The 13,278-nt window shown below is 39.5% G+C and overlaps 1 protein-coding gene across 6 annotated transcripts in view; it reads left to right on the plus strand.

The window, feature by feature from the left end:
- Window positions 1–13,278, plus strand: part of RIMS2 (regulating synaptic membrane exocytosis 2) — a 464,483-nt gene that overhangs the window by 282,132 nt on the left and 169,073 nt on the right. For all 6 annotated transcript variants that reach the window (XM_042462971.1, XM_042462968.1, XM_042462972.1 and 3 more), the window contains one exon: window positions 4,665–4,733. In XM_042462971.1, the coding sequence (XP_042318905.1) occupies window positions 4,665–4,733 (69 nt within the window). The remainder of the gene's footprint in view (window positions 1–4,664; window positions 4,734–13,278) is intronic.

Consider the following 13,278-nt stretch of genomic DNA (forward strand, 5'->3'; position numbering starts at 1 on the left):
TAATTTTAGCTACTTATTTAATACCTAATTTCTTCCTCTGTCTTTGACCACCTTATTTAACTTAGTTTGTCATTTTTATATATGTTAAGTTTGTTTATCTGTAAGTTGAACATGGGGACCATGGAGAGTCATACCTACTGTTCCAATTTCTGCTGTTCTTGCATAACTCTAGTATTTAGAGCAAGGAGATAGTTTTCAGGGTCTCTAGGTGATGCAATAAGCCATTTCATCCAGTTTTCAAACCGCATCCTTTTTAGGCCCTTGATGGTCTTTTTTCAAAAGCAATTGGATAAGCCTAAAAGGCCTTTAGGGGAGAAATTACAATTCTTGTACATAAAGAGTGTGTTTAGCATTTTGAGGGCCATAAATGGGGGAGGGGGGAGATAAGGAGGTAAGAAAGGGGCCTGTGTTTTTCTTTAGAGAGACTGGGGCTGTAAACAGCTTACGATCTGCACTTTGCCAGCCCCGTTCTACCTACTCGTTCTGATGTTATGTACACCCGTAGCTCATGCTATGCCCCTTTTAATTTTGGTGTTGGGAATGAATCTTAAAGCCTGTGTCACTTTGGAGTGGGAGATCTGAGCCCTGTGTGTGCAAGGAGCTACTGCCTTTTCAGTAAATTCTGGCTTTTTATTAGCATTCAGAGGTTACTGGCAGATAGCTAAATTAAACCTTGTACTGGTACTGCAGCAGGAGCAGCAGTATGACATATTATTTTTACTAATAAACTTTCCCCTACAGTCTTCAGTGCCTCCTGAAAACCATCCTCAAAGGGTTTGTTGAAAGCTTGGAGCAAGTTTTTGGAGTAGGCAGGTGGCTGCACCAGTTAGGAGAGAACACCTCCTCCAGATTCTGCTGAGAGAAGCATTTCTTTCAATTGATGTTCCCTATATGGATTCCAGCTAGAATTCTCCCTCTTGTGTTCAATTTAACTTTCCAGTCATCCTTTCATCACCCCAATCCCAGCCCTTTTCCTTTTCTCATATTAATACACCTGGGCTTTCACTCCCTTTCATCTTGGTTCAGTGATGTGTCTGTTGGCAAGTATATTAAATTGGGACCAGCTATCAGAAAAATCATCCAGCTACAGCAAAAAAACAATATACACAGCAGAATATACAAACAAAACAAAACAAAACCCAGCTATTGGTATTGGCAGTGCGCTGAACACTTTTCACAATTAAAAACAAAACAAAACACAATCACAGACAGTTGATTCATCCAAGGTTCTGGAGGCTTTTATCTTCAGTTGTAATATGTACAATATAATACAATATACACGTGTGTGTGTGTGTGAGTGTGTGTGTGTGTGTATTCTTCTCTGACTGTCAATCAATTCCAAAGTCTGCCTCACAGCTACAAACTAACTCACAGTATCTAACATCAAGCAACCTGCTGATCCAACAATAACTCACAACCAAACAAACATTCCAACTGTCAGTTCTCGACTGTCAACTGATATGTGACCAGTCTCCTGATCCACTAATATAGACTGTTGGCTGTGAGTCACCAGTCAGTAAAAGTATTTTTCTGTTGTTTAAAGGCATATTATACCAACTATGTCTACAAAGTTAAAGAGAGATTAAAAGCAATCAAGTTCTGTTCCTAATCTAGGATTTGTAGTAGAGTTCAAATGTGGTTTTAAATGCTGAGTTATGAACAGTGGTTGACAATAGTTAACACAAATGTAAATATTACCCAGTCATGTTAAATGAGAAAGATGGCTATTAACCCCTTTGTGGGAGAGTTCTACTGTTTTGCGACAGAGTAGGTTATCTGAAATGTCAAAGGGTTTATATTAAAATCACAGTCTTGCATTCACAATAAACTTATCTATGCTAAATGAGGGGTGGGTAGCATGGTGTAGTGGTATGAGTGTTGGATTACGACTCTAGAGACTAGGGTTTGAATCCCTGCTCAGCCATGTAAACCCAGTAGGTGACCTTGAGCAAGTCACACTCTCTTAGTCTTAGAGGACAGCATAAAGCAAACCCTCTGAACAGATTTTGCTAAAATAACCCTGTGATAGGTTTGCTTTGTGTGTGTGTTGTGTGCCTTCAAGTCATTTCTGACTTACAGCAGCCCTAAGGCAAATGTATTATGGGGTTTTCTTGGCATGTCAGAAACAACTTGAAAGCATAGAACAACAACAGGCTGCATGTGGTCCTTGGGACCCCCTGTATGTGGCTTCTGAAGACCTTAGAGCCTAGAATCATAGAATCACAGAGTTGGAAGAGACTGCAAGAGCCATCTAGTCCAACCCCCTGCCATGCAGGAAATCTCAATCAAAGCATCCCCGACAGATGGCTATCCAGCCTCTGTTTAAAGACCTCTAAGGAAGGAGACTCCACTATACTCCGAGGAAGGAGTGCGTTCCACTGTCGGACAGCCCTTACTGTCAGGAAGTTCCTCCTAATGTTGAAGTGGAATCTCTTTTCCTGTAGCTTGCATCCATTTTCTGGATCCTAGTCTCTGCAACAGCAGAAAACAATCTAGCTCCCTCCTCAATATGACATCCCTTCAAGTATTTAAACAGGGCTATCATATCACCTCTTAACCTGCTCTTCTCCAGGCTAAACATCCCCAGCTCCTTCCTTTGGACACGCTCCAGTTTCTCAACATCCTTTTTGAATTGTGGTGCCCAGAACTGGACACAATATTCCAGGTGGGGCCTGACCAGAGCTGAATAGAATGCCACTATTACTTCCCTTGATCTAGACACTATACTTCTATTGATGCAGCCTAAAATTGCATTGGTCTTTTTAGCTGCTGCATCGCACTATTGACTCATGTTCAACTTGTGGTCTACTTGAACTCCTAGATCCCTTTCACATGTAGTCTCGTTCAGCCAGGTGTCACCCATTCTATATCTGTGCATTTCATTTTTCTGCCCTAAGTGCAGTACCTTACATTTCTCCGTGTTGAAATTCATTTTGTTAGCTTTGGCCCAGCTTTCTAATCTATTAAGGTCATTTTGAATTTTGATCCTGTCCTCTAGAGTATTAGCTATTCCTCCTAGTTTGGTGTCATCTGCAAATGTGATAGGTATGCCCCTAATTCTTTCATCCAAGTCATTGATAAATATGTTGAACAGCACTGGGCCCAGGACAGAGCCCTGTGGGACCCCACTGGTCACTTCTATCCAGGATGAAAAGGAGCCATTGTTGAGAAGCCTTTGGGTTCGGCCAGTCAACCAATTACTAATCCATGTAACAGTTACTTTGTCTAGCCCACATTTCACTAGCTTGTTTGCAAGAATGTCATGAGGAACCCTGTCAAAAGCCTTGCTGAAATTCCCTTCATCTACGAAGCTGGTAATTTTATCAAAAAAAGAGATTAGATTTGTCTGGCATGACTTGTTTCTCTGAAAGTCTAGGAACAAAGGGAACAACAAGTGATATCTGTAATTACTTCCACACATCTATTTTACAAACTATCTGTATCTAAATCCACATTGGTGAAGTATCAAAAGACATTAATAAACAACAGTGTCCATCTGAAGAATAAGGTGATAAAAGTCCATATAAACACGGTCTCTAGTGTTGGCAGTGAATGACACTGTACTGCTGCAACACCCCAATATTGTCCACAATCTAGGGAACAAACATTAATGGTATTTGGAGCAAAATAAGCCTAAAGTTGGAACTTGTAATTTTTTACTGGTAGCAAGGTCCTTCATCGGTTGTATACAGACGGCTACCTCCGGAGTACTCTGCGGCCGTTTTGGCTCACTACAAGTCTTCATCAGCATAAAAGAGTTTTATTGCCGGATTAATACTGTACATAATGTGTTCCATTCTTCAATGACATTCACAACTTGGCTTAACAGATAAGAAGAATGCTTAATGATTTTATAGGGGGCTCCTCTTCACGTGCTAATATGCACTCTATTGAATCTTTTGAAATGTGATATACCAACTTTCCTGTGTTTAGACCCTCCATTTTTCTGAATGGGCTTACTGTTCCAAAGTCCAACAGCACCACTTGCGTTGCTGTATTTCAGTCCACGTCATACAACAACTTTGGTCCTCTTTATGAATATAAAAGGGGAAGGCACTTGTTTTAGCTATGGTTCTCTTCTGTGACATTTGCAAACTACACACATGTTGAAGGAGATTTGAAAGGGGTATTCTTTTCAGTCTCTTTGGTTCTGTTCATTGATTCACCTAACTGTAATATTTACTCATTTTGAATCTTACATTTTCCAAGAAGGCCAAAATGCAGTAGGAGTCTTGTATTATAAAAACTTAAATTAAATATGCTTGACTGCAAACTCTGGGACAATTTCTCTTCTCTGCTGCGTAGAAATAAAAAGAAGAGGGTAAGCATGTTTACATAAAGTTAAGGAGGCAACTAATGTTTGAACATATACTTGCTTTTCCTTACATGACCCAATATTAAAGAGTCATAATGGACTTAGAATCTGCATTTGCTGACTAAGCTCTAGTTCTTTTAGTAAGTGCTGTGCTTGCTTCATTAATATTTGAAATTCTGTTATTCTTTGTATGTTGGCAACTATCATTTGTCTTATGAGAAACAAATGAATATACTGACTGACTGTTATCATTAACTATTAATGAACTTTCATAAATATAGCCTTCATTTTGTATAATAGTAGAATTAATCCAATAATAGTTCTTTTTCTTTTTTTCTTTTTTTTTAAGGATCCAAACGAATAAGTGATAGTGAAGTCTCAGACTATGATTGTGATGATGGAATAGGAGTAGTGTCAGGTAAGAAAAATTTTCCTGCTCACTTTAGAAATGTCACAATATAATCTAGCTCCCAACGTGAATCAGAGAAAAGTACATATTAGTACTTAATGAATCTGAAAGCTTTTCTAAAATTTGAGTTGTATTTTAAAATGTTATTTTAGAAATTCACTGTTCTGTGTTATGAATTATTTTGCAGCATTAACATTACTTGGGCCAGAAGTGTAGGAAATAACCAGTTTTAGACACACTGAAATGAACCAACTATCTGCTATTCAACTTTTAGAGGAAAATAAAACATAAAAAAGATTCAAATTGAATAATCAAATTCTTAAACCAGAAGTGTCACAAACTACATACAAGCTAAGAAACAAAATGTAAATGACAAAAGATTTGTCATCTAATTTTTGAAATAACTGTCAAAAATCTAAACAGATCTGTTGCTACTATTACCAGCAGCTTAGCGTACCTAAAGAGGAACATGACCAAGTTCACTTCTCTTTCGTTCTCTCTCTCTCTCTCTCTCTCTCTCTCTCACACACACACACACACACACACACACACAGAGTGATTACTGAACTATAGGTTTCTCTTTGAAATAGGGTCAGCTTTCTGTATCCACAGATTCGGCATCCACGGATCCCACCATCCATAGCTTGAAATATATATTTTTTTAAATTCCAAAAAGCAAACCTTGATTTTGCCATTTTATATAAGGGACACCATTTTATTACCCCATTGTATATAATAGGACTTGAGCATCTGCAGATTTTGATATCCATATGAAGTCATGGGACCAAACCCCCACAAAGGGCTCGCTTTAGTCATTATATAATTTTGAATTATTACTTGTAAGCTTGTCCCAATGCAGAATCATGTCACATTGCCAAATATTCAGTTTGAGAGGGAAGGAAAACTAGAAGATTTTTATATTCCTTCTCTTCAAGGAGCTATGTTCCTGTAGTGGAATATTCAAGACCTGTTGTGTGTGAGAGAAATAATTTGGAATGAACTGTGTGTGCTAATCAGGACACAATAGAAACAGGAATGCAAGAACTGGACTTAGACATTCAAAGAAAGCAAATATCAGGTGACCCAGAAAAGCTAAATTCAAGGGTAATATGCTTTTTAAACATCTATGATGCTTGTATATTATAACACTGTATCATTTTCTCTAATAGCAAACTCAGGTACTTGAGTGCCTATCAGTTTGGAAACAAATTGGTGCCGCTTATAAATAGTATAAAGGTTCTCCACACATGCAGCAAGCACTCTTGGTATGCAAGATATATAAATCTGTAATACAACATTTTAGAAGAAACAAAGCAATCAAGAATAGAAGTATCTTGATGGTAGTTGGGCTTATAGGGTGGATGGTAGGATTTAAAGCAACAATGGGCTGCATGCTTCCCTGTTTCCATTTTGTGGCTCCCCTAAGCTGATGTTGCTGCAGTCACTAATATTTCTGACATTTCTATCATGATGTTGAATTTCAGTACTATAGTAGCATTGAAGCCATACATATTTTTTCTTTAAAATAATGTGTGTATAGAAGTAGCACTGCTGTAAAGCAGAATCATACTTGTGGAATAATGTTCAAAAGCAAGATGCATGCCTCAGTCACTTTGTTTTTAGTCTCTTTTTTTTTCTGTCACATTGCTAAAATTTAGCACAATGTTTCCTAGACTGGTGGAGTGCTTAGGAGCCCTGGTGGCGCAGTGGTTAAACGCCTGTACTGCAGCCATTCACTCGAAACCACAAGGTTGTGAGTTCAAGACCAGCAAAAGAGCCCAAGCTCGACTCAGGCTTGCATCCTTCCGAGGTCGCTAAAATGAGTACCCAGACTGTTGGGGGCAAATTAGCTTACTTGCTAATTAGCTTACTTGCTGTTCACCACTATGATCTTTGGAATAGCGATATATAAATAAAACAAATTATTATTATTATTATTACCAGTGCACTTATCCAGCTCTTGTTTGAAGAAGCCAAAGATCAGGAGACTTGGCTGAAAGCATTTTTAGAGACAGATTTCATGTATTAGTAGAAGAAGAGGTTAAAAGAAAATGTTAAAAGACGAAATGAGGCATGTAGGAGAGGTCATGTTGGTGAAAATACCTTTTCCCTCTCCACTGTCACTTCCCACTATATTGATATAGAAATGCCAGCTCTGTAGTGTAGGAGAGAAAGCTTTAGGAGATGGTTAGATTTATTTTATTTTTCTCCACTCCTGGACATCTTTCTTCTCAGGTATATATGAAGAGTGCTACAGTGTTCCTTTTCCAAATTGTCTGGAGCTGTGAACAAAAACACTTCTTTCAGCAACTTGTTGCATAAAGGCATGTATCACTGCAACCTTTGAGAAATGAAATATCCAATAATTTCTAGAATGTTGGATATAGATATATAATGGATAGGAATATTCCAAATTATGGGCAAATGTAAATCCACTGTGAATCTTCTTTTAGTTGATTGGGAGCTGTCACAATGCTGAACCTACCTTGAGAATGGGGTCTAGCACCTGGATGTCTCCAATATAATTCAGAGGAGCAGCTATAACACTGATAGTGGATTTGCTCTGACAACGAATTCACCAGACACCTCAGTTCCAAGGGGAGACTGAGTGCATCTACATTACACAGGCTGTATTGATGTTCCTATGAGATTGCACATAAATTCTACAACTGAGCTGTGTTTTCTATAAAACTGACCTTGTTGTACATTATTTTTCCTCTGAAATTCTCTAGAGAAAAAGAGGACAGGAGCAATGCTTGATTTTTGTGTTCTGTCACCAGGCTTTTCCTTCGTTGTATGAGCAAAATCCCAATGGTTCAATTTATGATCAGCTCAATAATTAGAGGCACTTTGAAACAGTATTTGGGGAAAATTCTCTGCCTTTGCAAAGAGTTTGATTTTAGGATTTAGTGCTGGAGCAGTCTTTTTGCTTACCTCTGCAATAACTGACAAGATAACCTGCTTTGGAATTGTTTGTTCGTTTTGCAAGAAAAGAAGGGGGGGATTTTACTCAAATAGCAACAGAGACCTCTCCTAAGGGCTCCTCACAGAAGGCTTTGGGTCTGGCCTTCCAGTACACAGCAAATAGAATGCTCTTTCAGCTGTTTATCTTACTTACATGATTAGACTTCCAGGTCATTTTAGGTGCAGAAGCCATTTTATGTATTGCTCATTATTGCAAGAAGGCGTTTGGCTGTAACCATTCTGGATATTTTTCTTGCTTCAGGGAAAAAAATCTAAATTACAATTAAACTCTTCAGTGAGATAAAGCAGATCTTCCTACTTTTTCACAACTCTGCCAGTTGATTAATCTGGCTTCAACATGTTTCTTGTTTTCGCTGATTTTTTTTCCTATATGAATCTCATTTACATTCAGACTGAGATGAGGTTTGTGGCTTGGTTATTGGGAAACATTGTTTTTCTTATTAAAGAAGATGAGTCTACTACTAAAAGGGCAATGTTACAACATTTTGTGGATAATGAAATACACTGGATTTTCAAAAATAATATATGTTTGTAGACATGATTATGATTATGAAAACAACACTAGCACTTAACCAAATACTTTAAGTCGCTCACACTAAAAACGGGGCTTGAACACCAAGTTTCTTCTTGTCTGCCATCTCTCAGTGGATGTGGCGTTGACGCTTGAAGCTCAACATGTCTAAGACTGAGCTTCTCGTCTTTCCACCTAAACCCACCCTTCATTATTCCTTTTCTGTTTCTGTCAATGACACTTCTATTCAACCGGTTCATCAAGCCTGCAGTCTTGGCTTCATTTTTGACTCTTCTCTGTCATTTATTCCCCAGATCCCGGCCACCGCCAACGCCTGTTGCTATGATCTGTCCATTCCTCTCAGCCTCTACTGCCAAAACTCTGGTCCATGCCCTAGTGGTTTCACGACTAGATTATTGTAACCTCCTTCTAACAGGGCTTCCTCTTTCACACCTCCATCCTTTAATCTCTGTCCAGTATTCAGCTGCCCGTATTGTCACATCCGCTCGCCGCTTTGACCATGTTTCTCCTCTTTTCTCCTCCCTTCATTGGCTCCCCTTCCCCTTCCGCATCTGGTACAAGCTTTTGTTATTGACTTTCAAAGCCCTCCATGGATTGGGCCCCCACTTACTTATCTGACCTTTTTTCTCCTTACATTCTTACTCGCACCCTCCGCTCTGGTAGTCAAGGTCTCCTGTCCCAGTGTAGGATTACCATTGCCCCCTCCCGAATTCGTCCTTTCTCACTTGCTGCCCCTTACTCCTGGAACCTTCTTCCCCCACATGCACACCTCATCACTTCTTTACCCAGTTTCAAAACTGAGTTAAAGACAATATTGGCCGGTTACACACCGGCAGTTTAGTGCGTGTTCGCCACGCACTAGGGTTACGAAAGGGCGGTGCTTCCGCACCGCCCTAACCCTAGTGCGTGACGAACACGCACTAAACGGCGGCGGCCCTTCCGCACGGCTGTCGCCGTGAGTACGTCATGGCCGCGCCGCCCCGTCTAGTAGCTCCGCGCCAGGGCGCTTAGTGCGCCCTGGACACGGAGCAGGAAGGAGCTCCATTTCGGAGCTCCTTCCGGGTTTAGTCCACTGGGCGCAGCCGTCTGAAGGCTGCGCCCAGCGGACTAAACGAGAAAGGGGCCAAGCGGCCCCTTTCTCTGCTCCCCGCCGCCGCGGGGTGTCCTTGGGGCTTGAAGCCCCAGGGACATCCCTTTTCTGGCTGCGGGGAAGCGGCGTTTTGCTGCTTCCCCGCAGCCCGAAAAGCAGCGGATCGGGGCCTCAGCGGCTGCCGGTGTAACCGCTGAAGCCCCGATACTCCGGGGAAAGGGGCGGGGCCAGACCGCCCCAAATTGGCAGTCTATATCCCGCCATTGTTTAGAGAAGCGTTCCCAGGGGCAAGCCCCTCTCTGACCCAGGATGCCTCCTTTTAACCATCCCTTAAGAAGCCAAGCCTTTCCTCCAGTCCATCTGCCTTGGGCCAGGCCTTTGAGGTGGAGAAAAACTGCTGGACCTGATCCCCTTCCCCACAACCATTCCTTCTCCTTTTGTGTTGTGTCTTTTTAGATTGTAAGCCTGAGGGCAGGGAACCATCTGACTAAAAGATTGTATGTACAGCGCTGTGTAAATTTACAGCACTTTATAAATAAAGGTTAATAATTAATAATAATAATAATAATAATAATAATAATAGCTCTAATGTCTGAAGCACAGTTGTTTGCTATCTAATGAGTGAATATAGTCACAGAAGATGACCTCTAAGATTCTTGTTTGATTCTTGCTTGCTCTCTTATGGACCAGACACTTGATTTGAGTCGTAAAGGTCACCAGGCTGTTATTAAAACCAAAGCTCTTCTAAGAGACAAAGTTCATTTTGATGTCTCTGATGTTTTCTGCTAGTATTATATCTTAGATTTTTGATGTTCCTTTCTCCTATATTCACTTCTCCTTCTTCTGAGTCTAAACCTGTTCTTTGTATAATATTGTCTGCATACAAGCTGGTAAGTATAGAATGCATCCTTACCTGACCCCTTTGCCAATTGGGAACCATTCTGTTTCCCCATATTAATTTGAATAATATCAAATTTTTGAAATTTGGTGCATTTCATTTATATTTGTTTATTGTTCACAACTTATTTTGTTGTTGTTAACTGCCATCTAGTCAATTTCGATGTACAACAACCCCATGTATGAGAGACCTTCAAGTCACCCTATCATCATCAGCTCTGATCAGGTCTTGTAGATTCAGGGCTGTGGCTTACTTCATTGAGTCTATCCATCTGGAATGCGGTCTTCCTCTTTTCCTACTGTCTTCTACCTTACCAAGCATTTCCAGTGAGTTATGTTTTCTCATGATATGGCCAAAGAACGACATTCTCCGTTTTCTCATCTTGACTTCTGTGGAGAGTTCAGGCTTGATTTGTTCTAGGACCCATTTATTTGTCTTTTTATCAGTCCATATTGTCTGTAGAACTCTTCTCCAGCACCACATTTCAAATAGTTGGTTTTCTTCATATCAGTTTTCCTCACTGTCCAACTTTAACAATCGTACATAGAAGTGGGCAATATGATGACATGGACAATACTAACTTTAGTATTCAATTTTATATCTTTAAACTTGAAGATCTTGCTTACTTTATTCATAGCTGCCTTTCCTAGTCATAGTCTTCCTCTGACTTCTTGACTGCAGTGTACATTCTGATTAATGACTGAGCCATGATATGGAAAATGTTGAACTATTTCAGTGTCTTCATTATTACTTCGATAGTGCTTGAACTGGCAAGTGGAGTGACAAGTGTAATCTAACCCTCCATGCTATCTTGCAGTTTTCAGTTTTGCTGTCACTTTAGGAAGTTTTGATTTATTTAACATTGTGTTGTTTTAACATCCACATCTATCTCTTAATATTGGCTCTTGAACTCAAGTTGTGACTTCATCATTTTGTCATCCTGATTTAAATATATATTCTTTACATCCAGTGCAATAACACATCATCTTGTCTTTCCTATATGGCTGAATATTGCAGATCAGAAAGAAATACAACTGAAAGCATACAGGCAAGGAATCTTCAAGGAAATTTTATCGAACCATTTCCCGTATTGCTATATATTGTATATGTATTATCCTACTTGAGAGTATTTATTTTCCCTGGATGAAGATTAGCCTTCCATTTTGAAGCCAAGCCCTCCCTCCAGTCCATCTGCCTTGGTCCAGGCCTCGGAGGTAGAGAGGAACTGCTAGACCTCTTACCCTTTCCCGCCACCACTCCCTTCTCCTTCTGTGTCATGTCTTTTTAGATTGTAAGCCCGAGGGCAGGGAACCGTCTAACTAAAAAGATTGCATGTACAGCGCTGTGTAAACTTACAGTGCTTCATAAATAAAGGTTAATAATAATAATAATAATAATAATAATAATAATAATAAGGAAATATTTAAAAAATAAGATAAGAGATTTACCAGTCTTAATTAGTAGGTATAATCTTTTTGTAGTCTATTTGTACTAAATAGCCACTACTTTGTATCTTGATTTTATATGAAAATATCTTATTATCTTTTCATGACCAACGTAAAGCTAAAATTAGCTCCTGGGCAGATTTTTTCCCCTACTGGTGCACACTACATTTATTTCCATATGGCTTGTGTCAGGAGTGTAATTAAAGATCATGGATTCTTTGTATAAATTACCTTCTAGTGCTGTAATAGTGTCTTCCTTTCCGTATAGAAATTTCTGGCTGTAAATTTCTGGCCTTGGATGCAGTTTAAACAACAACATCAACAGGAGTAACATTAGAACAATGAGCAATGCATTCTGTGATCTTCATATAATTTTGATAAATTAAGGTTGTTTCTACACATTGATGATTTAGCAGGACCCAGTCATCATTGTTCATTTTTGGATGACAAATGGAAGAGCAGCTGTGCTTCCTGACCTCTGGAATGCAAAGCAAAACTTTGCAGTTGGGGGGGCAACCCCCTTGCCTCTCTCCTAAATATCTGGGGCTGGGATTTTCATGGAGAGTATAGCGAAGATCAGAAAGGATTAAAGAGACTCTATCCCCTTGCTGAATCCTCATTATAATTGAGCCTCCCATGGTTGCAGTTTAGGAAGAATGAAAAAGAGAAAAATAAATGAATAGCAATACTATTTACAAATGATGTTTCATATGAGAGAACAGATTCTTAAAAAGGAAAGATAGAACACTGAGAAAGACATGTCTTAAATAATCTATATGGTCTATAACTAATTGCAGAATCAATATAACGTCTGCTGGGTCACCTACATCTGTGCTTTAAAAAGTCAGATTTTTAAATTAAGTGGGGAAGGAAGTTAAAGAAGGGCACATAAGCGGACAATATTTTGATCTTGAAGTCATACAGATGCCTGGTTAAAAAAATAGGAAACAAAGTGTGACTATACTGAATGAGCACTGTGAAAGCAGGTTAAATTGGAACATAAAGTAGGCACTTTATTGTGATGGGTCCCAAATGTTAAAAGCTGGGATTCTATGGAGCACTCTCTTTCTACTACTTTCTACCTCTCCTAGCAATATTTTCTTTTCTAATGAGTCATACCTTCTCATGATGTTGTCAAAATACTACAGCCTCAATTTGATCATCTTGGCTTCCAGTGAGAACTATTACAAACACAAGGAACCATTACAAAGACAAGATAGGATAGAAAAAGTATGAAAATCCCCTAAAAGAAGCATGCCAGATGGCTAGACTGTATCAGGAAGGTCATGGGCCTGAATCTGCAGGACCTAAGCAGAACAATGGAGGATATGGAGACTTGGAGATGTCTCATCTACAGGGGCCCCACGAGTCAGGATCGACTTCAGAGCCCTCAACAACACAATTATTGTGAGTCCTGTTGTGAATCAATTCACAAATAGAATGCCAATTAGCCTGTTTTCAAACACTGAAGCTTTGCTTGGGATGAAAATCTCTCAGATGTTTATGGATGGAAGGAAATATGAATAAGCATTGGGACCGAAAGAATGGCAAAGAAGAATGGGAAGATGATCCAAGAAATAGGGAAGCTAATAGGCAGATACCCC

This window comes from Sceloporus undulatus, chromosome 4 (genome assembly GCF_019175285.1).
Source record: "Sceloporus undulatus isolate JIND9_A2432 ecotype Alabama chromosome 4, SceUnd_v1.1, whole genome shotgun sequence".
Classification (NCBI taxonomy): Eukaryota; Metazoa; Chordata; class Lepidosauria; order Squamata; family Phrynosomatidae; genus Sceloporus; species Sceloporus undulatus.